Source organism: Bombina bombina, chromosome 2, assembly GCF_027579735.1.
Source record: "Bombina bombina isolate aBomBom1 chromosome 2, aBomBom1.pri, whole genome shotgun sequence".
In the NCBI taxonomy this organism is placed as follows: domain Eukaryota; kingdom Metazoa; phylum Chordata; class Amphibia; order Anura; family Bombinatoridae; genus Bombina; species Bombina bombina.
Window position 1 is genome coordinate 682238992 of NC_069500.1, and position 26489 is coordinate 682265480.

Consider the following 26489-nt stretch of genomic DNA (forward strand, 5'->3'; position numbering starts at 1 on the left):
ATTGGGCTTCAGCGTCTTTAGACGGTTTTTCAGCTCCAGCGTCACCCGAATATTATTCCTTCTGCCGAAAGAAATAATAATAGTGCAAATGGTTTTCGAAAGTAGTGGATTAAATTAAAATGCTACTCACCAGTCAACGCGTTTCGGTCAGATATAGACCTTTTTCAAGACTGGTTTACTATTATTCCCAGGGGCTTTAAGTACCCCTTACTCTAATTACCCGTATTTTGATCCCGGATTGGATTTCCTAACACTTCCGGTTCATATTACTTTTTATTTTTTTATTTTTTGTTGTTCAGTTGTTTCTGCTCAAATAATGTGTATAATTCTCATATACTGTTATTGTGTATTGTTATATAATAGTTATTTGTGTTGTTTCTGTTACCTAAACTTTCGTTTCGATATTTCCTTACTGCCATTGGTTTACGTTTTGGTCCTTTCTGATTGGTCAGAACCGTGGAGGTGTGTACTTTATACCGGACCTTATTGGCTCGCAATTCTATGTGTGTTCAGCGAGAGTATTATTTCTAAATTGCTGTATATTTTACTTTAGAGTAGGGGGATCAGATGTTTTTTACAAATTGTTACGTACCGGATAGGCTACTGATTTGATTTCCTTGCAGGTTTATGTTATAGTGGAGAGGGATATGTAGTTGCTACTTTTCGATCTTATTCAAGTTTATTATCTAGAACTTTAATCCCAGACGTTTTTTTAAAAGTTTTTTGCCATAGTTAAATTTTTTGCCATAGTTAAATTTTGTCACTGTTGGTACCCCATATTATTTTCAATGATAAAAAAGTGTTCTGAAGAATCCTTTGTTACAGACATCTTCTAAGTTACATCAGAGTTTTTCTCATCAGAAGGACTTTGCTATCATAAAGAGTTCTTAATATAAGAACTCTAATTAAAGAAGTTGATTTTCCAACAATAAATGTTGAAATACTCACTTCATTTCATTTTCCGATTTTCCTTAAATTAGTGAGTTCTGAGGGTTCAGATTTTTTCTGTCTTTAGAGGATGGGGTCAAATTTGAATATATGTTTATAGTGATGATAATTGCTCATTTTAATTTTTAATTTTTAATTTTTTCACTTTTACTTTTTGATTCACAATTATTGACTGATATCCTGCTGGTCACTAGTGTTCTCTGAGGAATCCTTTGGAGCACACTTTATCACTTCGAAATCCCACTTTTTGTCTCACACATATTGTTTTTTGAAGTATCGTTTTTTGAAGTAACATTTTTTGCAAGATTTTTTTCATTATGTCTAATAGTATCACTGTTTATTTGTGATTTGTATATTTGTGATTTGTATATTTGTGATTTGTGTACTAGCTCCACTCGAACCACTCAACATTTGCATTATTTGATTTGATCACCTGTTCACTAACATTGAGCACAGATTCACTGACACTGATAACCATTTCCATCCGCTAGCGGAGACCGGTCTCTGATCCCTGTGAGGCACAGTAGACCAGTTCCTCTCACCCGACAAACATAAACAATAGGAGTTGACATCCATTGAGGCCCAAACTCATTTTGGACGGACATAGACAGATCTCCAGAGTAATAACACTACTCTGGGGTAATCTGCACGTTAAATACACAATTGAATTAGAGATATTCTTAACCGGCTTATCTCTGAACTGCCCGAATTTTTTCTGATGTAATACAGAAATGATTATTGTTTAAACCTCAGATTGGTTAGTAAAATATAATAAGCATTACTACTATAGGAAACTACAGTAGTTAGCACCACCACAGAGGAGTACGTTTATTTATCCATTTCGGACATTTTTAGTAACCCTATGAAAGTATTTTTGGGTTATTCATAAACATATCAGGTAACACTGATTTAGAATAATCAATCCATATTTTATTGTTATTCTTGAAGGTACCTTCCATTGTTTTATTGTTTTATTATTGTTTTATCATTGTTATTGCTAATTGTTACATGTGAATGTTTGCCAGAAATAACACACAACAACTGTAATCGGCTACATTTTAATAACATTTTAATACTGTTTTAATAAATAGTAATTTTACTCTAACTGTGAAGGAATAGGTTTCACATTTCTGAATCTAAGCCGGCCGGCCGGCGCTTTGATATACTTTTGAATTTTCCGATTTTCCTAAACGATTTTGACCACTAGGGGTCACTTATCAAAGCCAAGGGTTCCTCTAGCAGTAGGCGCTAAGTGAGATTTCCCTTATGAGTAAATCTACCATGAGTCACCTATGCACCTAATTCCCTCAAACAAAAAATGGGAATGTTAGACTCTGACTGTTCCTCTGTTGTTGATTTATTAATGGAGTCACAGGACACGCTCTGCCAGCCTTTAACCTAGAGATCTGGGAGACAGTTACTAAGGTGGACATAGCTGACTCATCTTCACTTTGAAGCGCATAGAATCCCCTTCAAAGTACCATGGACAGGATATCTTTTTTTGGTTATTTGTCAGCATGGCGTCCAGTGAAGGATATTTAGAAGAGATCCATGAAAAGTGCTTCTCTGGCTGTTTCAGGTAAATATGCTTTATGACTAAAGTCTTGGTCTGCAGACATATTTCAAGGTAAATACCTGTCTTTGATACTGTTATATCCACTGTTACTGAAAAGGGGGCTTTCATTGCCACAGGGTTAGACTTTCAAGTACAAGAGCCAAACTTTTGCTTTTCCTCTACTCAATTTGCAGGATCCCCCAAGTCCTAATGGAGACCCAGCTCTTCCTGGTCTAAGGCTAAGCAAACCAAGACATCCACTCCTGCTTCTAATTTAGCATGAAGGTGTGTGTCCCTTTTAAGATTTTTACCTTCTGATGGACAGACTGCAACACTTTTGGAACATAAGTACCAAAACAATTTCCTGAAGGCGCTTGTTATCTGGATGATGTTCTGGTCCATGCTCCCTTTTTTCAACAAGAGGCCGAGCACATGGAAGTCTTACTGTCTCTGCTTTCAGACATGGTTGGTCCATAAATGTACCAAATAGCTCTCTGGTTTTACCCACGTGAGTCTCCTTCCTGGGGCCCATAATAGACTCGGTGCCCATGATGCTATCTATGACAGATATGGCCAAAGGCTTCAGACAACTTGCACCAGGTTGCAGCATACTCCCTCTCCAACTGTAGCTCAGTTTATGGAGGTAGTGGGGTTGATGGTTGCTTCCTCAGATGAAATCTAGAAAAGGACACTGAATCTAAGGCCCCTGCAAATCTGTAGGACAGGGATTAGGAGGATTTCCCTTAGAAGCTTTCACAACTAAATTCTACATAGTTCAGGAGTCCTCCTTTCTGTACGCAAATTGGACAGTAATCTCAGCAGATGCCAGCCTTCTGGACTGATGGAGATTTCTCAGGGTCTGTAAGGACACAAGGAGTTTTTGGTTTTCTTGATAGGCAAGGTTATCAATCAACATTCTGGAAGTCTGTGGTATCTTCAAGGCTCTGCTGAGTGTGTCCTGTCTCCAGCAGGAATCTTTGATTTGGTTCCAATCGGACAATGTCATAACATTGGCTTATGTTGCTCATCATGGAGGAACATACAGTTCCTCAGTAATGAGGAAGCTATCTTGTATCATCAGGTGGGTGGAGGCCCATCAGAGTGTGATCTCAGCAGACTTGCATTAGGAGGTTTTCAACCAGATTGTGAGGCACTGGGGAAGGCCAGAAATACATCTGATGGCCTCTCATTTGAACCACAAGCTTCCCCTGTATTTTGTCAGATCCCTGGATCTTCAGGCTATGCTGGTGGATGACTTAGTGTTACTGTGATTTACATCTTTCCTCCTTTTGTACTACTCTTCAGAGTGATCGCCGGAATTAAGCAGGAAAGGACGCCAATGATTCTGATTTGCTCCAATTTAGTTTCATAGAACTTGGTATGCAGACCTAGTCCAGATGTAATTTTACCCACTGCCTCTCAGGAGAGACCTGTAGTAAGTGCCTTTCATCCATTAAGATCTTCAGACCTGTTGATTGAACACATTATTTTATCCAATGGAAGTTTGTCAAGTTTATTGGCAACTTTATCCAAGTAAGGAAGACTAATACCAGAGTTATTCATCATAGGGTCTGAAAGACTTATCTGGTTGGTATGCTTCTTAGAATTATTGAATAAGTATTTTAAAATTGCTAGGATCCTGGAGTTTCTATAGGTTGTTTTGTCGAAGGGTTTTTTCAGCCAGCCTGTCCTAAGAGTCATATTTCTGTCTTGTATGTGCTATTGAACAGGAATTTCTAATATTCAGACTTTTTTTCAGAATCTTATCTGTGTCAAACATGTGATTGGACCTGTAACTCGAACCTTGGAGTGTCAGTTTTGTGTTGATGGTTCTTCAGGTCCCTCATTTTGAACCTATGTATGGTCTAGAACTTTAGCTTTTGACCTGGAAGGTTCTCTTTCTGCTAGTCATTTCTTGCCATGAGTCTGATTGTGGTTCCTTCCTTGGATTAAACTCCTGAGAATTTTAAGGAGCATCTCCTACACAACTTGAATGTGGTTTGGGCGCTTGCGTTTTATGTGGATGCTACATAGTCTTTTGACTCTCTTCTGCTATTCTTTTTCACTTTCTGGACCCCATCATTATGACACGGCTGTGGCAACTACTTCAGCAGCCTGATCAGAAAGGCCTAACTGATGGTGGGTAAATCTTCTCCTGAGCTAATTATTACTCACTCAACTAGAGTAGAGGTTACTTCTGGAACATTTAGGAATAAAGCTTCTGTTGATCAGATTTACAAAGCAGCTACTCGGTCCTCTCTGCATACTTTTACTAATTTTATCATTACATAATTTTTTTGGTGCCTCTCCCAAGGTGGCCTTTGGCAGGAATGTTCTGTTGGTCAAAATGCCTGATCAGTCTCAGTCCTGCCCTAAAGTGATGGTAACGAATGACATAAAAATGCATACTACATGATCTTTGCATTGCATAGATATCACATTTAGCTTTTTATTTCTCCTACATTGGTGTATCCGGTCCACGGCTTTATCCTTACTTGTGGGAATATTCTCTTCCCCAACAGGAAATGGCAAAGAGAGCACAGCAAAAGCTGCCCATATAGCTCCCCCTCTGGCTCCGCCCCCCAGTCATTCTCTTTGCCGCTCTGAACAAGTAGCATCTCCACGGGGATGGTAAAGAGTATGTGGTGTTAGTTGTAGTTTTTATTTCTTCTATCAAGAGTTTGTTATTTTAAAATAGTGCCGGTTTGTACTATTTACTCTACAACAGAAAGTGATGAAGAGTTCTGTTTAAAGAGGAGTATGATTTTAGCAGCAGTAACTAAAATCCATTGCTGTTCCCACGCAGGACTGTTGAAACCAGAGAACTTCAGTTGGGGGGAACAGTTTGCAGACTTTTCTGCTCAAGGTATGACTAGTCCATTTTCTAACAAGACATAGTAATGCTAGAAGACTGTCATTTTCCCTTATGGGATCGGTAAGCCATTTTTCTTAGACTCATAACAGAATGAAGGCTTATTAATGGGCTATATACTGGTTGACACTATTGTGGGCTAAATCGATTGATTTATACAATATTTATATGTCTTTTGGAGTGTTTTGGAACTTGAAAACTCTTTGGGAACGTTTTTTATTCGCCTGGCAGTCGTTTAGACACCTAATCTAGTCAGGAAGGGCGCTTCACTCTGGTATGCAGAGGGAGGAGGCCTCATTTTCGCGCCTTAATTGCGCAGTTACTTCTGGAAGCAGTGCATGCAGCTTCATGTGAGAGGGTCCTGTGGCCATAAAAAACGATTCTAGAAGGAATAACCCCCAAGGAAAGGTAAAGCCGCAGCAAAGGTTGTGGCAGGGACTGTAGTGGGTTTAAACTGCTAAATTGAACAAATAGCTCCGGTTTGCTCATTTAAGGGGTTACAAACTTGAAATTTGGTGTGCAATACTTTCAAAGCATTAAGACACTAGGGTGGTAAGGATCGGATATTTCCTTCATAGTTTTTCACACATGCAGAAATAAAGTGTGCTCTGTTTAACATTTAAAGAAACAGTAACGGTTTTGTTTAAAAACGGTTTTATTGCATTAATAGCCTGTATAAGTCTGTCTAACATGTCTGTACCTTCAGATAGAACATGTTCTGTGTGTATGGAGGCCAAGGTGGTTCCCCCTTTAACTGTATGTGAAAATTGTGCCGTGGCGTCCAAACAAAGTAAGGACAGTACTGTCACATTTAATAAGATTGCCCAAGATGATTCTTCAAATGAAGGTAGTGGGGATAGTTCATCATCCTCTCCTTCTGTGTCAACACCAGTTATGCCCGCGCAGGCGACACCTAGTACATCTAGCACGCCAATGCTTGTTACTATGCAACAATTAACGGCAGTAATGGATAATTCTATAGCTAATCTTTTATCCAAACTGCCAGCATTTCCAAGAAAGCGTGATTGCTCAGTTTTAAATACAGAAGATGAGCAAGTGTGCACTGATGATAATTTATCTGTTATACCCTCACACCAGTCAGAATTGGCAGTGAGGGAGGGTCTGTTGGAGGGAGATATTTCCGATTCAGGAAAAGTTTCTCAACAGGCAGAACCTGATATTGTGACGTTTAAATTTAAGTTAGAACATCTCTGCGCCCTGCTTAAGGAGGTGCTAACTACTCTGGACGATTGTGAGAAATTGTGCAAAATGGACAAATTCCTTGAGGTCCCTGTGCACGCTGATGCCTTTCCGATACCCAAAAGGGTGGCGGACATAGTGACTAAGGAGTGGGAGAAGCCAGGTATACCTTTTGTCCCACCTCCTATATTTAAGAAAATGTTCCCCATTGTTGACCCCAGAAGGGACGCATGGCAAACAGTTCCTAAGGTTGAGGGGGCAGTTTCTACGTTGGCCAAACGCACAACTATTCCCATTGAGGACAGTTGTGCTTTCAAAGATCCTATGGATAAAAAATTGGAAGGATTGCTTAAAAAGATATTTGTTCAGCAAGGTTTCCTTCTCCAACCAATTTCGTGCATTATTCCTATCACAACGGCGGCGTCTTTTTGGTTCGAGGAACTAGAAAATTCGCTCAATAAGGAGACTCCATATGAGGAAGTCATGGACAGAATTCACGCACTAAAGTTGGCTAATTCCTTTATTTTAGATGCCGCTTTGCAATTGGCGAAATTAGCGGCAAAAAATTCAGGTTTTGCAATTGTGGCGCGCAGAGCACTTTGGCTAAAATCTTGGTCGGCGGATGTGTCATCCAAGACAAAATTGCTTAATATTCCTTTCAAAGGTAACACCCTTTTTGGGCCAGAATTGAAGGAGATAATTTCAGACATCACTGGGGGAAAGGGCCATGCCCTCCCACAGGATAGGCCTTTCAAGGCTAAGACCAAATCTAATTTTCTTTCCTTTCGCAACTTCAGGAACGGACCGTCTCATAACTCTGCAGCCTCTAGACAAGAGGGTAACGCTTCCCAGGCTAAGCCAGCATGGAAACCAATGCAAGGCTGGAACAAGGGTAAACAGGCCAAGAAGCCTGCTGCTGCTACCAAGACAGCATGAACGGGTAACCCCCGATCCGGGACCGGATCTAGTAGGGGGCAGACTTTCTCTCTTTGCTCAGGCTTGGGCAAGAGATGTTCCGGATCCCTGGGCACTAGAAATAGTCTTTCAGGGTTATCTTCTAGAGTTCAAGGAACTTCCTCCAAGGGGAAGGTTCCACATGTCTCGCTTATCTTCAGACCAGATAAAGAGACAGGCATTCTTACATTGCATAGGAGATCTATTAAAGATGGGAGTGATACACCCAGTTCCAACAGTGGAACAAGGTCAGGGGCTTTACTCAAACCTGTTTGTAGTTCCCAAAAAAGAGGGAACTTTCAGACCAATTCTGGATTTAAAAATTCTAAACAAATTCCTCAGAGTTCCATCGTTCAAAATGGAAACCATTCGTACGATTTTACCAACAATCCAGGAGGGTCAATACATGACTACCGTGGACTTAAAGGATGCGTACCTACATATTCCTATCCACAAAGATCATCATCAGTTCCTAAGGTTCGCCTTTCTGGACAAACATTACCAGTTCGTGGCTCTCCCGTTCGGTTTAGCCACTGCTCCCAGAATTTTCACAAAGGTGCTAGGGTCCCTTCTAGCGGTTCTAAGACCGAGGGGCATTGCAGTGGCACCTTACCTAGACGACATCCTAATCCAAGCGTCGTCCCTTTCAAGATCAAGGTCTCATACAGACATTGTATTAGCTTTTCTCAGGTCTCACGGGTGGAAGGTGAATGTGGAAAAGAGTTTCCTGTCCCCGTCTACAAGGGTTCCCTTTCTGGGAACAATAATAGATTCTGTAGAAATGAAGATTTTTCTGACAGAGGTCAGAAAATTAAAGCTTCTAAATGCTTGTCAAGTTCTTCAATCTATTCCTCAGCCTTCCATAGCTCAGTGCATGGAAGTAATAGGTCTAATGGTTGTAGCAATGGACGTGGTTCCTTTTGCTCAAATTCATCTAAGACCATTGCAACTGTGCATGCTCAAACAGTGGAATGGGGATTATGCAGACTTGTCTCCCCAGATTCAAGTAGACCGGTTAACCAGAGACTCACTCCGTTGGTGGTTGACTCAGGATCACCTGTCTCAGGGAATGAGTTTCCGCAGACCAGAGTGGGTCATTGTCACGACCGACGCCAGTCTATTAGGCTGGGGCGCGGTCTGGGACTCCCTGAAAGCTCAGGGTCTATGGTCTCGGGAAGAGTCTCTTCTCTCGATAAACATTCTGGAACTGAGAGCGATATTCAATGCGCTCCGGGCTTGGCCTCAACTAGCGAAGGCCAGATTCATAAGATTTCAGTCGGACAACATGACGACTGTAGCTTACCTCAATCATCAGGGGGGAACAAGGAGTTCCTTGGCGATGAGAGAGGTATCCAAGATCATCAAATGGGCGGAGGATCACTCCTGCCATCTATCTGCAATTCACATCCCAGGAGTAGACAACTGGGAGGCGGATTATTTGAGTCGTCAGACTTTCCATCCGGGGGAGTGGGAACTCCACCCGGAGGTCTTTGCCCAGTTAACTCAATTATGGGGCATTCCAGACATGGATCTGATGGCGTCTCGTCAGAACTTCAAGGTTCGTCGCTATGGGTCCAGATCCAGGGATCCCAAGGCAACACTAGTGGATGCATTAGTGGCACCTTGGTCGTTCAACCTAGCTTATGTGTTTCCACCGTTTCCTCTCCTTCCCAGGCTCGTAGCCAGGATCAAACAGGAGAAGGCCTTGGTGATTCTGATAGCTCCTGCGTGGCCACGCAGGACTTGGTATGCAGACCTGGTGAATATGTCATCGGCTCCACCATGGAAGCTACCTTTGAGACAGGATCTTCTAGTACAAGGTCCATTCGAACATCCAAATCTAGTCTCTCTGCAGCTGACTGCTTGGAAATTGAACGCTTGATTTTATCTAAGCGTGGGTTTTCAGATTCAGTTATAGATACTCTGGTCTAAGCCAGAAAACCTGTGACTAGGAAAATTTACCATAAAATATGGAAAAAATATATCTGTTGGTGTGAATCCAAGGGATTCTCTTGGAGTAAAATTAAAATTCCTAGGATTCTTTCCTTTCTCCAAGAGGGTTTGGATAAAGGGTTGTCAGCGAGTTCTCTAAAAGGACAGATATCTGCTCTGTCTGTTTTGTTACAAAAACGCCTGGCAGCAGTGCTAGATGTACAAGCATTTGTACAGGCCTTAGTCAGAATCAAGCCTGTTTACAGACCCATGACTCCTCCATGGAGTCTAAATTTATTTCTTTCAGTTCTTCAAGGGGTTCCGTTTGAACCTTTGCATTCCATAGATATTAAGTTACTATCTTGGAAAGTTCTGTTTTTGGTTGCTATTTCTTCTGCTAGAAGAGTTTCTGAATTGTCTGCTTTGCAGTGTGATCCACCCTATCTGGTATTCCATTCAGATAAGGTTGTTTTGCGTACCAAACCTGGTTTTCTTCCAAAAGTGGTTTCCAACAGGAATATTAACCAGGAAATAGTTGTTCCTTCTCTGTGTCCGAATCCAGCTTCGAAGAAGGAACGTTTGTTACACAATATAGATGTGGTCCGTGCTTTAAAATTCTATTTAGAAGCAACGAAGGATTTCAGACAAACATCATCTTTGTTTGTGGTTTATTCTGGTAATAGGAGAGGGCAGAAAGCTACTGCTACCTCTCTTTCTTTTTGGCTGAAAAGCATCATCCGATTGGCTTATGAGACTGCCGGACGGCAGCCTCCTGAATGAATTACAGCTCACTGTACTAGAGCTGTGGCTTCCACATGGGCCTTCAAGAACGAGGCTTCTGTTGATCAGATATGTAAAGCAGCGACTTGGTCTTCTCTGCACACTTTTGCCAAATTTTACAAATTTTATACTTATGCTTCTTCGGAGGCTATTTTTGGAGAAAGGTTTTGCAAGCCGTGGTGCCTTCCGTTTAGGTAACCTGACTTGTTCCCTCCCTTCATCCGTGTCCTAAAGCTTTGGTATTGGTTCCCACAAGTAAGGATGAAGCCATGGACCGGACACACCAATGTAGGAGAAAACAGAATTTATGCTTACCTGATAAATTTCTTTCTCCTACGGTGTGTCCGGTTCACGGCCCGCCCTGGCTCTTTAGTCAGGTTCCAAATTTTTTCTTTCTATACACTACAGTCACCACGGCACCCTATGGTTTCTCCTTTTTCTCCTAACCGTCGGTCGAATGACTGGGGGGCGGAGCCAGAGGGGGAGCTATATGTTCAGCTTTTGCTTTGCTCTCTTTGCCATTTCCTGTTGGGGAAGAGAATATTCCCACAAGTAAGGATGAAGCCGTGGACCGGACACACAGAAGGAGAAAGAAATGTATCAGGTAAGCATAAATTCTGTTTTTAAATTTGGGTATTATTTTTTTCTTAGTTACTAATGTTTTACCTGTTACCGATCTGTCCTCCATACTTTAGTAATTCATAAAGTTCTGCGAGAGCGAGCAGCTGGCCTCAGCTAACCAGGAGGATGAACTTTGCATGCACATTTTGTCTGTAGTGGATCTGTGTACATCTTCAGTGTAATCGGTAAACTGGTTTTGCGATTTTCTGGGAGTGTAACTAACTAACAGAGGGATAGTTAAACTCAAGAATGATAACAGAGTAGTGGAAGAAGATAAACAAATAGCAAACTGTTCAAATGATTACTTTTGTTCAGTCTTTACAACAGATGGTAAAGATAGTGAGATTCTATTAAGGGATGTTACTGAAAATCCCCAAGGCAGAACATGCTGCGATGTGCGATCTTATCGTAGAAAATGCCTCATGTTTGCAGAAAGAACGGAGCAGTCAGTGGCAGTTAAAATAAAATTTGTGCCTGCACTTTTCATTTCTACCTGTAGGTGGCACTGATCCGTTCTTTCTCAAAGTAAATATTTACATCATTCCTCTCTCTACTTCAATTTCTTCCCCCTTCCTGAACTCCAGTGCGGTGCACGTTGTAGCTATGGAGGACTCTGATATTTTAGAGGATACCCCCTCTTTAATTAAACCCAATACTTGCATTTATTGTCAGGAGGTACAGGTTGACCCGCCTGCTGAACTGTGTTCCACATGTGTTGACAAGATTGCAATGTCTAAAAAGAATAAATTTAGTACTACTGAGCCGTCCACCTCTGAGGACTCTCCGTCCCGCGAGGTGCGTTCCCTAAGTTCTTCTCCGATTACACATGCAGCTTCCCAGGGCCCTACTAATTCTACTGAGGGAGGGGCCTCTTGGCCGCCAGATTTCGCTGCCCAGTTGAAAACCGCGGTTTCTGAGGCCTTCCATGCCCTACCACGTCCTGCAAAGCGCAAGTGAGGGTAAAGACATAGTCTTCCATCCCAGGAGTCATCTACTGTGTTGGATGTCTCTGACAGATTATACGATGATGACGTCTCCGATACTGCGGAGGGCGCTCTCATCTACTCCGTTGGATGTCTCTGACAGATTATACGATGATTACGTCTCCGATACTTCGGAGGGCGCTCTTCCTGAGATGGAATCAGTGTCTTCTAAACCTCGGAGGAGCCAGATTTTAATTTTAAGTTTAAGATGGAGCATTTGCGCTTTTTACTGAAAGAAGTGCTTGCTACGTTGGAGGTTCCGGAACCAAAACGTCCTGCAAAGCGCAAGTGAGGGTAAAGACATAGTGTTCCATCCCAGGGGTCATCTACTGCGTTGGATGTCTCTGACAGATTATACGATGATGACGTCTCCGATACTGCGGAGGGCGCTCTCATCTACTCCGTTGGATGTCTCTGACAGATTATACGATGATTACGTCTCCGATACTTCGGAGGGCGCTCTTTCTGAGACGGAATCAGTGTCTTCTAAACCTCGGAGGAGCCAGATTTTAAGTTTAAGATGGAGCATTTGCGCTTTTTACTGAAAGATGTGCTTGCTACGTTGGAGGTTCCGGAACCAAAACTTCCGGAAGAACCTTTGATCCCTAAGTTAGATAGGGTTTACAAGGACCGGGTGGTACCTCAGACCATCTCAGTTCCCGTGAAGATGTCTACTATTATTAAAAGGGAGTGGAAGAAACTTGGCTCGTCCTTTGCTCCCTCTTCCTCTTTTAAAAAGCTGTTCTCCATTCTGGACTCTCAGATTGAGCTATGGGGGGCCGTTCCTAAAGTGGATGGGGCTATCTCCATGGGGACTAACCATAAACTAATCCCCTTGAGGATAGTTTGTCGTTCAAGGAGCCCATAGATAAATAATTTGAATCAATGTTAAGAAAGATGTTTCAACACACAGGGTTTATTTTTCAACTGGCAGGGGCAATCGCTGCGGTGGCTGGAGCGGCTACCTACTGGTGTGATGCACTATCAGCTATGGTCGAGGTGGAGACATCCCTCAAGGAGGTACAGGAAAAGATTAAGGCCCTAAGGGTTGCTAATTCTTTTATCTGTGATGCGAACATGCAGGTTATTCACCTCTACGCAAAGACGTTGGGTTTCTCTGTTCTAGCCCGCAGGGCTCTATGGGTAAAGTAGTGGTCAGCTGACGGGACTTTCAAGTCTAGATTGCTATCTCTTCCCTTTCAGGGGAAGATTCTCTTTGGTCCAGGACTGGACTCTATCACATCCACGGGCACGGGAGGCAAGGGTGCTTTTCTTCCACAGGATAAGAACAAGAAGCCTAAGGGCTCTACTTTTCCTCCCTTTCGTTCAGACAAACCTCAGCGCCAGCAGCCTGCTGCGAAGACCGAGCAGTCCAAGGGATCTTGGAAACCAGCTCACTCCTGGAATAAGTCCAAGCAGAGCAAGAAGCCCGCCTAGACAAAATCGGCATGAAGGGGCGGCCCCCAGATTGTGTAGGGGACAGACTATCTCTGTTCGCAGAGGCTTGGATGAGAGACGTACAGGATCCTTGGGTTCTGGAGGTTATTACCCAGGGTTACAGGATAGGGTTCAAGTCTCATCCACCCAGGGGCAGATTCCTCCTATCAAACCTATCCTCAAGACCAGAGAAGAGAGACGCCTTTCTAGAGCGCGTGAGGGATCTCTCGGGGTAATCGTTCCAGTACCTCTAGGAAAAAGGGGTCTAGGGTACTATTCAAACCTTTTTGTGGTCCCAAAGAAGGACGGCAAGTTCCGCCTAATTCTAGACCTAAAATGCTTAAACAAGTTTCTGTCAGTCCCATCGTTCAAAATGGAGACGATCAGATCCATTCTGACCCTAGTTCAAGATGGGCAATTAATGATGGCAATAGACTGGAAAGATGCTTATCTTCATTTTCCAATCCACAAAGACCATTTCAGGTTGCTAAAATTTGCATTTTTGGACCAACACTTTCAGTTTGTGGCCCTGCAGTTTGGTCTGGCGACTGCCCCAAGAGGTATAGTGGCATCCCCTTATCTAGACGATATTCTGGTCTTGGCTCCGTCTTACAGTCTGGTGGAGGACCACTCGAGGGCTCTTCTTCTCCTCCTTCGATCCCATGGCTGGAAGATAAAGGAAGGAAAGAGTTTTCTGGTCCCCAGCAATAGGGTGGAATTTCTGGGTACGATAATAGATTCCATATCCATGAAGATATTCCTGACAGATCAGAGATGTTCCAAGATTGCGTCCAACTGCTCTTCAAGCCTCCTCAAGGACATCTGTGGCCAGGTGTATGGAGGTGATTGGGCTCATGATATCCAGAATAGATGTCATTCCATTCGCCAGGTTCCATCTCAGACCTCTTCAGTTATGCATGTTGAGACAGTGGAACGGCGATTACTCAGATCTATCCCAATAGATTTCTCTAGATAACCTAATCTCTCTTAGTGGATCTCTCTTGGTGGATCCGCCTGGGACAGCTGTCCCAGGGGACTTCCTTTTTGAGACCATCCTGGGAGATTGTGACCACGGACGCAAGTCTATCAGGATGGGGTGCTGTTTGGGGTGCCAGAAGTGCACAGGGCAGGTGGAATTGACAGAAGCTGACTCTTCCGATAAATATTCTGGAACTTCGGGCGATATTCAAAGCTCTGAGGGCTTGGCCCCTCCTGGAATCATCCTGATTCATCAGAATCCTGTCGGACATCCTTACCTCGGTGGCTTACGTAAACCATCAGCGGGTACGTGAAGCTCCCTTGTCATGAGGGAAGTAGCTCGGATTCTCGAATGGGCGGAGACCCACAACTGCTCGCTGTCAGTGATCCATATTCCGGGTATGGACAACTGTGAAGCGTATTTTCTCAGCAGACAATAGTTTCATCTGTGGGAATGGTCTCTCCATCCCGAGGTGTTTGTGGAGATGTGCAACAGATGGGGGATGCCGGAGATAGATCTCATGGCGTCCAGACTCAACTGCAAGATACCCAAATATGGGTTGCAGTCCAGGGATCCCCAGGCAGAGCTGATAGATGCCTTAGCGGTGCCTTAGGAGTTCAACCTGATTTACATTTTTGCACCATTGCCACTCCACTCGAGTGGTGGCCCACATCAAACAGGAACAAGATTTGACCATTCTGATTGCTCCGTTGTGGCCATGGAGGACGTGGTTTGCGGATTTGGTGAGAATGTCGTTGCCTCCTCCATGGAGGCTACCCTGTCGCAGAGATCTGCTGGTTCAGGGTCCCTTTCTTCACCAAAATCTCGATTCGCTGAGGCTCACTGCGAGGAGGTTGAACGCCTAGTCTTGGCTAAGAGAGGGTTCTTGGAGAGAGTGATTAATACTCTCATTCAGGCCAGGAAACCGGTCACTCATCGCATCTATCATAAGGTGTGGAGGACCTATTTATCCTGGTGTGAGGAACGTGGATATCCCTGGCACAAGATTAGGTTATCCAGGATTCTGGCTTTTCGCCAGGATGGTTTGGATAAGGGTCTTGCCGCCAGTTCCTTAAAGGGATAGATTTAGGCTCTTTCGGTTCTGTTACACAAGACGCTAGCAGAACTTCCTGATATACAGTCCTTTGTTCAGGCTCTGTCCAGAATCACACCGGTATTGAGACCTTCTGCTCCTCCTTGGAGTTTAAACTTGGTTCTTAAGGTGTTGCAGATGGCTCCATTTGAGCCTATGCATGCGCTTGACATTAAGATTCTTTCCTGGAAGGTTCTATTCCTTCTGGCTATTGCTTCGGCTCGCAGAGTCTCTGAATTAGCGGCCTTGCAATTTGAGCCTCCTACCTGTTTTTTTACGCCAAGGTGGTATCCGATCGTAACATCAATCAGGAGATAGTAGTTCCTTCCTTGTGTCCTAATCCTTCTTCGCCTAAGGAGCGGTTACGTCATGACTTGGATGCTGTTCGAGCCTTGAAGTTTTATCTTCAGGCCACAACGGATTTCAGACAGACTTCGTCCCTATTTGTTGTGTATTTCGGGAAGCGTAGGGGGCAGAAGGCCTCTTCGACTTCACTGTCTTTTTAGCTGAGGAGCCTCATCCGTTTGACCTATGAGACAGCGGGACATAAGTCTCCACAGAGGATTACGGCTCATTCGACTAGGGCTGTGGCCTCTTCTTGGGCCTTTAAGGACGAGGCATCTGTGGAGAAGATCTGTAAGGCGGCTACTTGATCCTCCTTACATACTTTTGCGAAATTCTACAAATTTTATGTTTTTGCTTCAGCGAAAGCTGGTTTTGGGAGAGAGGTTTTGCAGGCTGTGGTTCCCTCAGTATAGGGTCCGCCTCCTTTTACCCTCTTGTTTTTTGTTTATTCAGTGTCCTCTAGAGCTTGGGTATTTGTTCCCACAAGTGATGAATGAAGCAGTGGACTCTCCTCCAATTAAGATGGAAAACATAAATTATGCTTACCTGATAATTTCATTTCCATCTGTGGGAGGTGAGTCCACTGCTCCCACCCACTTACTCCGATGGGCGGACCTACATTTTATATTATTCGTCTAGCACCATTTATACCCTGATATTTCTCCTACTGTTCCTTGTTCCCTTGGCATAATGACTGGGGGTTGAGGGGAGTGGGGGGAGGTATTTAAAGTGAAAGTAAATCGCAGCGTTTTACAAACGCTAGGATTTACTATTGAAACAAATAACGGGCACTTTCAGTCATGAAGTATAAGATACTTCATGTAGAAAGCTCCTTTATTTGATTCAATCGATCGCCGCTCTTAGCTCCTACAGCAGCCGACTATTTGTTTCAATAGTAATCCTAGTGTTTGTAAAACGCTAGGATTTACTTTTACTTTAAGCCTTTGGCTGGGGTGTCTTTGCCTCCTCCTGGTGGCCAAGTTCTTAATTCCCACACATAATGAATGAAGCAGTGGACTCTCCTCCCACATATGGAAATTAAATGATCAGGTAAGCATAATTTATGTTTCTGTTTTGTAGTTAGGTGATGGGTTGTTTTTTTTTCACCTGGTGGATAGGAAATATCCCACATGTGATTAAAATGTGCACAAAAAAAAATATAACCGGTAAGCATACATTGTTTTTGTTTGTTTTTTTCTGTTTGAACATGACGCTAACCTATAAGGAATAATGGGAAATCTGTTTTTTCTTTAACATCAGTATCGCTCTTTATTTGCGAACTACAGGTAACACCCATGTGTAAAATGTTGTGAACATATGAATAAAACACAGGGGTTATAATATTGGCATGACGGGAATATCTGAGCTGAAATATCTGAATATAAATATGTCTAGTATGTGTATGGTACTGTGACACCTCCCTTTTTTCTAGTAACATTTACTTTTGTGCTAATAAAATAACAAACATACTACCTCTGATACTCACTAGTAGGTATATTTTTGATCGCTTTCGTACAAATTGGTAAATATTGACATTTAATATAGCAAAAGATTTGTCTAGAAGTTGAAAAATGTAAATCTTAAAAGTGTAAAACCTTTTCAAATGCTCAAATAGATGATAGCCTTTTTACCTTATAGGAACATACAAGGTTTGGTAAAATGTGTTTGGAGACTGCTATACTTTCAAGCTCATGATGATGAAAATAGTAGAACACAGGACTGCAAGAATCCCTATACAATCTGGTAAGTATTTGTCATTAACATTAAGAAGATTTATGGATGAAAATAACCTGTATTTGATTTCACAGTTATGTTTTATTACCATCTAGTTATAATCTAAATCAATTAAAATTGCTTCAGAAATGTGTAGAACTATTGCTATTAAATTTCTGCTTACCTCCATCCCACGGGGAACCATGTTTTTCAACACCTTGATTTAAAATACATACACATGACATAATTTAAAGGGATAGAAAAGTCAAAATTACATTTTCACAATTCAGATAAAAGTCTGTCATTTTAATACACTTTTAAATTAACTTTTACTATCAGATTTTCTTTGTTCTCTTTTTTTTTTGTTAAAAAGGCTATATACATATATTCTGCAGCAGCAATGCACTACTGGGAGTTAGCTGGCAATTGGTGGCTACGCACATTTGTTATTGGCTCTGCAGATGTGCTCACCTAACTCCCTGTAGTGCTTTGCTGCTCTGAAACATACAATTTTAAACAACTTTCCAGTTTACTTCTATTATCAAATTTGCTTAATTCTCCTGGTATTTTTTGTTAAAGGAGTAACAAGCTGAGCACATGAGACAAGCCAATGACAAAAAGCATGTGTAGTCACCAATCAGCAGCTAGGTCCCAGTAGTGCACTGTTGCTCCTGAGCCTACCAAGGTATATTTTTCAATAAAGGATACCAAGAGAAGGAAGCAAATTAGATAATAGAAGTAAATTGGAAATGCTTTTAAAATTGTATGCTCTATCTGAATCATGAAAGAAAGGTCTTGGGTTTGTGCAGTAAAGACACATAGTCATATGCAAGCAATAGTGCAATAATAAAAATGCCCCAACATAGAAGAGCATTTTATTTTTGTACTTTTTATATCCCATTAATTCTTATCGCAGTTTTTGTGTTTTTCTCAGAGTTACATTCATCAGGCACAAGAGCTTCTTTCTACAAGGTTTTGGTCAGAAACATCACAGTAGCTTGCATTTTATCTTTAAAAGGATTATAGCTTAGTAGCTCATTTAGGCCCTGACATTCAAAACCTCTCTGCTTAAATGAGATACTCTAAAATGATCCTCCGCGCTGCAAGATCCCTGGTGAACTTTTCTAATGGCAGATTTTGCTTTACTTCTTCAGGGGTGTTGCCTGCATTTCTGTATGTGATGGAGAGACAAGCCCAGTGCAATATATGTTTTCTGCTTTCTATTTTATATCACTTTAAACTTCAGATTAAATATCATTACAATTAAACTTTGCACTTTCTATTTTGTATTTTATTTTGTATACAGCAGTTTATGTGATTCTGATTATACGTTCACAGTTTCTGTGTGACTTTAACAAATAAGGGTGACAAATTGGAAAGTGACAGAGCGCCTATAAACAAGGCTTAAGTATACTGCAGAGAATGTTGTAGTGTAAGTAGAAAGAGGGGGGAAAATATATAGATACAGTGGATCTGTTATAATAAGAATAAGTGCGGTAGAATAGTATATAATGTAGCTTATAAAGCAGTATTGCAACAACTATTGCAATAGTTGTGGCTATGATTCATAGATTTATGATGTAGCTAATAAGGCAGTGATGCAACAAATATTGCAACAAATGTGGCTACGATTCATACATTAAAACAGGAGGTGAATATCGCTAATATTAGCTATGTGCATTACTTAATGGTATTCCCTATGTGATACACAACCTCGGTGGGCATTAAGAGAGTGAGGTGAAAACAGGGGGAAGGGATAAACCTAAGATACAGTGAAATTTGACATCTATTTGTTTTTATACATTTGTTATACTTTATTATATATAAATATATGTTTTATATATTTTTTATATATATTAATGTCTCACCTACTCGGGCTGTTTTTATATTTGTTATATTGTATCTTTCAAATATAACAACACATTTCCAATGTATTTTTATTATGTTTTTTTAATACACAAAATTGTTTTTAATATATATGTTGTGTTTGTAATATTTGATGAATTTCTTATATGAGATATGCCTATGATATATTCAATTTCTTATATAATTTTTTAAATAGTTATTTATATATATTTTTATATGATATATATCTATGATATAAACTTTTAACATGTCATTTTAACTTATGCTGCTATAATCACTCCCAGTTTTTAGACTAATTAATTGTCACAAAACCATCCGTTATATGTAGGTTTTATGTCTCTACCCATCTTAGTGGTAACAGCATATAACAAATTGCTTTGTCTATTTGACATTATTTCTTCTAACCATAACAATATGTCTACTACCATATTCCTATGCCCTGATCAGCTATTATGGACTAACTGCTATCCAAAAAGAAATTCCCCCTTTCCTGTGAGCGTTAGCTGCTGTTCGCTGTCATAATATTAACTATTCTAATAGAAGTCCGTAATGAAGTAGAACTATCACTACTAACAATGTTTCTGTCAATCACCTCCGTGTTATTGCTACATGACAATATTTGTTTCTTTGCCTTCTCTATTATATGTAATAACATTCTCTTAGCCTTTTTGAATATATCAAAGCCGAAAAATCATATAGTCATATTTCTGGAATAGTTTTTGTTTTCTGTTGTTAGCACGATTTATCAGATTAAGCTGATAACGCAAATGCCCAATTCCAAAATGGTGGAACGAACTACAACAACACACCTATATATAGTTGCATAACTTCTTTTAAATATATTTGGTATACAAAGTAAATTTGGAAATGATAACTTAGTTAATAACATCACAATCCTTACACATGAACACTAAGACCTTTGCACATAGGTAACTGAACATAATACGATACGTCACAATAACACACCCCTTATCTGTGATAGGCCAGACAAACCTTTAAATATTTTCCATCACTATAGCTGGTATAGTCTTGATAAAGGCCTCGTTGTAGGCTGAAACGCCTAGACATCTATTGAGAATTGACATACCAGCCTGAGTAACTGTTTAACACGGTGAGCACATTTCTAATTTTGGCTTTTTTTCTACAATCGTTTTTGTGCAGTATTTTCTGTTCTTTCTTTACAGGTCTCACCACTATTTATCTTCCCTCTGATCTTTACACTTGGATATACTCTGGATCTTACTGTTATTTTTTACTCAATCAGACCAAGGACACCATTTTTTGGATATTATGGATATTCTCTAGGGACATTGTACTTTTTCCTTTTTTGCACATAAGAACCCTTTTTAGGGATTTTATCCGTAATCTCGTATCCCTGTTTTCTGGGGACTCGCATATTAACTTACACATTTTGTATGATTGACCAATCCTTCCTACCCAAACGACTTGCAGTCGTGTTTGTACTATTTGTAAATCTGTATAAATTGTATTTGTCTCTCTGACTATAAGACGTATTTAAGTCGGTTTAAATTAATTAAATATTCTTTCTTCACCTGCATATTTGCTTCCTGTTTTCCACACTGGTAAACATTTACACTCTGTCATTATAAGTTCAGTCACTCCTAGTTTAGATGTCAAATTTCACTGTATCTTAGGTTTATCCCTTACCCCTGTTTTCACCTCACTCTCTTAACGCCCACCGAGGTTGTGTATCACATAGGGAATACCATTAATTAATGCACATAGCTAATATTAGCGATATTCCCCTCCTGTGTTAATCTATGAATCGTGGCCACATTTGTTGCAATATTTGTTGCATCACTGCCTTATTAGCTACATCATAAATCTATGAATCATAGCCACATCTATTGCAATAGTTGTTGCAATACTGCTTTATAAGCTACATTATATACTATTCTACCGCACTTATTCTTGTTATAACAGATCCACTGTATCTATATATTTTCCCCCCTCTTTCTACTTACACTACACCATTCTCTGCAGTATACTTCAGCCTTGTTTATAGGCGCTTTCTTCTGTTAAGTGTGATCAGTCCACGGGTCATCATTACTTCTGGGATATTACTCCTCCCCAACAGGAAGTGCAAGAGGATTCACCCAGCAGAGCTGCATATAGCTCCTCCCCTCTACGTCACTCCCAGTCATTCTCTTGCACCCAACGACTAGATAGGATGTGTGAGAGGACTATGGTGATTATACTTAGTTTTATATCTTCAATCAAGAGTTTGTTATTTTAAAATAGCACCGGAGTGTGTTATTACCTCTCTGGCAGAGTTTGAAGAAGAATCTACCAGAGTTTTTGCTATGATTTTAGCCGGAGTAGTTAAGATCATATTGCTGTTTCTCGGCCATCTGAGGAGAGGTAAACTTCAGATCAGGGGACAGCGGGCAGATGAATCTGCATAGAGGTATGTAGCAGCTTTTATTTTCTGACAATGGAATTGATGAGAAAATCCTGCCATACCGATATAATGTCATGTATGTATACTTTACACTTCAGTATTCTGGGGAATGGTACTTCACTAGAATTACACTGTAAGAATTACATAAAGCTGTTTAATAACTAGAAATTATGCTTAACGTTTTTGCTGGAATGTAAAATCGTTTTCATTTGCTGAGGTACTGAGTGAATAAATGTTTGGGCACTATTTTTCCACTTGGCAGTTGCTTAATCTTTTTTCTGACAGTTTCTGTTCTCTCTCACTGCTGTGTGTGAGGGGGAGGGGCCGTTTTTTGGCGCTTTTGCTACGCATCATCTCTACAGAGCTCAGGGGTCTTCAAAACTTATTTTGAGGGAGGTAATTTCTCTCAGCAGAGCTGTGAGAATTATAGTTGACTGAGATAAAAAACGTTTATTCTGTAATTTGTTTCCTGCTTTCAGAATTTGTTATCTTTGCTAATGGGATTAAACCTTTGCTAAAGTTGTGTTGTTTACACTATAACTGTTTTCAATTTATTAATTTTCAACTGTCATAGATCTTCTGTGCTTCTTAAAGGCACAGTACGTTTTTAATATTATTCTAATTGAATTGTATTCCAAGTTGCAAGTTTATTTGCTAGTGTGTTAAACATGTCTGATTCAGAGGATGATACCTGTGTCATTTGTTGCAATGCCAAAGTGGAGCCCAATAGAAATTTATGTACTAACTGTATTGATGCTACTTTAAATAAAAGTCAATCTGTAATTGAACAAATTTCACCAAACAACGAGGGGAGAGTTATGCCGACTAACTCGCCTCACGTGTCAGTACCTACATCTCCCGATCGGGAGGTGCGTGATATTGTAGCGCCGAGTACATCTGGGCGGCCATTACAAATCACATTACAGGATATGGCTACTGTTATGACTGAAGTTTTGGCTAAATTACCAGAACTAAGAGGTAAGCGTGATCACTCTGGGGTGAGAACAGAGTGCGCTGATAATATTAGGGCCATGTCAGACACTGCGTCACAGGTGGCAGAACATGAGGAATGGTAGCGGCAATGGACATAGTACCCTTTGCACGCTTACACCTCAGACCACTGCAACTGTGCATGCTAAGTCAGTGGAATGGGGATTACTCAGACTTATCCCCTTCTCTGAATCTGGATCAAGAGACCAGAAATTCTCTTCTATGGTGGCTTTCTCGGCCACATCTGTCCAGGGGGATGCCATTCAGCAGACCAGACTGGACAATTGTAACAACAGACGCCAGCCTTCTAGGTTGGGGTGCCGTCTGGAATTCTCTGAAGGCTCAGGGACAATGGAGTCAGGAGGAGAGTCTCCTGCCAATAAACATTCTGGAATTGAGAGCAGTTCTCAATGCCCTCCTGGCTTGGCCCCAGTTGACAACTCGGGGGTTCATCAGGTTTCAGTCGGACAACATCACGACTGTAGCTTACATCAACCATCAGGGAGGGACAAGAAGCTCCCTAGCTATGATGGAAGTATCAAAGATAATTCGCTGGGCAGAGTCTCACTCTTGCCACCTGTCAGCAATCCACATCCCGGGAGTGGAGAACTGGGAGGCGGATTTCTTAAGTCGTCAGACTTTTCATCCGGGGGAGTGGGAACTCCATCCGGAGGTCTTTGCCCAAATACTTCGACGTTGGGGCAAACCAGAGATAGATCTCATGGCGTCTCGACAGAACGCCAAGCTTCCTCGTTACGGGTCCAGATCCAGGGATCCAGGAGCAGTCCTGATAGATGCCCTGACAGCACCTTGGGACTTCAGGATGGCTTACGTGTTTCCACCCTTCCCGATGCTTCCTCGATTGATTGCCAGAATCAAACAAGAGAGAGCATCAGTGATTCTAATAGCTCCTGCGTGGCCACGCAGGACTTGGTATGCAGACCTGGTGGACATGTCATCCTGTCCACCTTGGTCTCTACCTCTGAAACAGGACCTTCTGATACAGGGTCCCTTCAAACATCAAAATCTAACTTCTCTGAAGCTGACTGCTTGGAAATTGAACGCTTGATTTTATCAAGACGTGGGTTTTCCGAGTCAGTTATTGATACCTTAATACAGGCTAGGAAGCCTGTTACCAGAAAGATTTACCATAAGATATGGCGTAAATACCTATATTGGTGTGAATCCAAAGGTTACTCTTGGAGTAAGGTTAGGATTCCTAGGATATTGTCTTTTCTACAAGAAGGTTTAGAAAAGGGTTTATCTGCTAGTTCATTAAAGGGACAGATCTCAGCTCTGTCCATTCTGTTACACAAACGTCTGTCAGAAGTTCCTGACGTCCAGGCTTTTTGTCAGGCTTTGGCCAGGATTAAGCCTGTGTTTAAAACTGTTGCTCCACCATGGAGTTTAAACCTTGTTCTTAATGTTTTACAGGGCGTTCCGTTTGAACCCCTTCATTCCATTGATATAAAGTTGTTATCTTGGAAAGTTCTATTTTTAATGGCTATTTCCTCGGCTCGAAGAGTCTCTGAATTATCAGCCTTACATTGTGATTCTCCTTATTTGATTTTTCATTCGGATAAGGTAGTTCTGCGTACTAAACCTGGGTTCTTACCTAAGGTAGTTACTAACAGGAATATCAATCAAGAGATTGTTGTTCCTTCCTTGTGCCCAAATCCTTCTTCGAAGAAGGAACGTCTACTGCACAACCTGGATGTAGTCCGTGCTCTAAAATTTTACTTACAGGCAACTAAGGAATTTCGACAAACGTCTTCTCTGTTTGTCGTTTACTCTGGGCAGAGGAGAGGTCAAAAAGCTTCTGCTACCTCTCTCTTTCTTTTTGGCTTCGTAGCATAATTCGCTTAGCTTATGAGACTGCTGGACAGCAGCCTCCTGAAAGAATTACAGCTCATTCTACTAGAGCTGTGGCTTCCACTTGGGCCTTCAAGAATGAGGCCTCTGTTGAGCAGATTTGCAAGGCTGCAACTTGGTCTTCGCTTCATACTTTTTCCAAATTTTACAAATTTGACACTTTTGCTTCATCGGAGGCTATTTTTGGGAGAAAGGTTCTTCAGGCAGTGGTTCCTTCTGTATAAAGAGCCTGCCTATCCCTCCCGTCATCCGTGTACTTTTGCTTTGGTATTGGTATCCCAGAAGTAATGATGACCCGTGGACTGATCACACTTAACAGAAGAAAACATAATTTATGCTTACCTGATAAATTCCTTTCTTCTGTAGTGTGATCAGTCCACGGCCCGCCCTGTTTTTAAGGCAGGTAAATATTTTTTAATTTATACTCCAGTCACCACTTCACCCTTGGCTTTTCCTTTCTCGTTGGTCCTTGGTCGAATGACTGGGAGTGACGTAGAGGGGAGGAGCTATATGCAGCTCTGCTGGGTGAATCCTCTTGCACTTCCTGTTGGGGAGGAGTAATATCCCAGAAGTAATGATGACCCGTGGACTGATCACACTACAGAAGAAAGGAATTTATCAGGTAAGCATAAATTATGTTTTTTCACTTTCCAATTTGTCACCCATGTTCTAAACAATTATTTTAGGCAATTGTTCTCTTATGAAGTCAGCCTGTATACATTCCCAAGTAACTGGCGCTGTCCTCTATGCACTTGTTTTACATTTAACAAATAAGGCTCATACTTTGTATATTTATGTGTATCTTTTATCAATTACATTGCATTTCTTCTGTTTAAATTAAAACTGAAAAACTGACAGATTCAGTTTCCCAGAGAGTGTCATCACTTTATATGGACCAGATAATCAAACAGTCTCTAGTTTGGGGAGAGTTTATATTGCAGACTTCACAGGGGTAAAAGTTACTGAATTTTCTAAGAAATGGGGAGGAACCTGGAAATCCTAGACAGATGAGAGGTGCCTTCCATAGAAAGCTTTATTGAATAATTGTAAATAGACATACAATCTAAAAAATTAATGCTGGACCTTTTATAAAGTGACTATTACTGCCTTTCAAACAATATGGTTAATGAAAAATGATAGAAACTTACATATACCTAATATACACAAAATATTTATTAAATAAGCTCATAAACAGTCATACCAGTCACACAGTTTAAAAATACTTAAACCTTCACACTAAGGAGATTTTTGATATCGGAGGTATTCAGTGGTGGGAGTAATAATTATTAATTTTATTACTGCATCTGAATGTAAATAATGTAAACTAGGTTCATTCAATCCGGGAGCCGTTTTAATATTACTATTACGATATAGGTCAGACTGCCAGTAAACAGGAAATTCCCAATCAATCTCACACACTAGAAGATAGTTTTAAATCATTGTAGGTGAAGTTAGCAAGCTAAAAGAGGAGAGAAAGAGTATTTCCTGTTAAGCCCCTGACACATGTTTCACAATAACGCTTCCTCAGAATTTCACATGGGAGTGAGAAGTTAACTGGAGAACTCCTGGGGCTGATACAAAGGCTCCATTTGCATCAATTTTAAATTAAACGGAAATGTTTTCTCTACAATTTAACTTGCTTTTGTCTATATTTTAGTATATGTTACTTTTCGGTTGATTTAAGTAAGTGTATTATGAATTTTGAGCACACTTCACCTACATACAGCTGGTGAGATAAATCAGTGACACCAGCTTGTTTAAAATGCTTATAGCATTTCACAAGACTTGTGAGTTAGCTTCAGACATACCCTGGGAATTCCCCTATTCAGCCCAGGGAAGCTCTGTCCTTCCCACTTTTTAAAACTTTAATGTAAATTGTAAAAGATACAAAAAAACTTTCAAAAGCATTATCAGAATGTGTAAAATC

At 41.0% G+C, this 26489-nt stretch overlaps 1 protein-coding gene across 1 annotated transcript in view; it reads left to right on the plus strand.

The window, feature by feature from the left end:
* Positions 1-26489, plus strand: part of FOCAD (focadhesin) — a 1237844-nt gene that overhangs the window by 222173 nt on the left and 989182 nt on the right. The window contains 1 exon segment of the mRNA XM_053702659.1: positions 17338-17442. Within this exon segment, the coding sequence (XP_053558634.1) occupies positions 17338-17442 (105 nt within the window).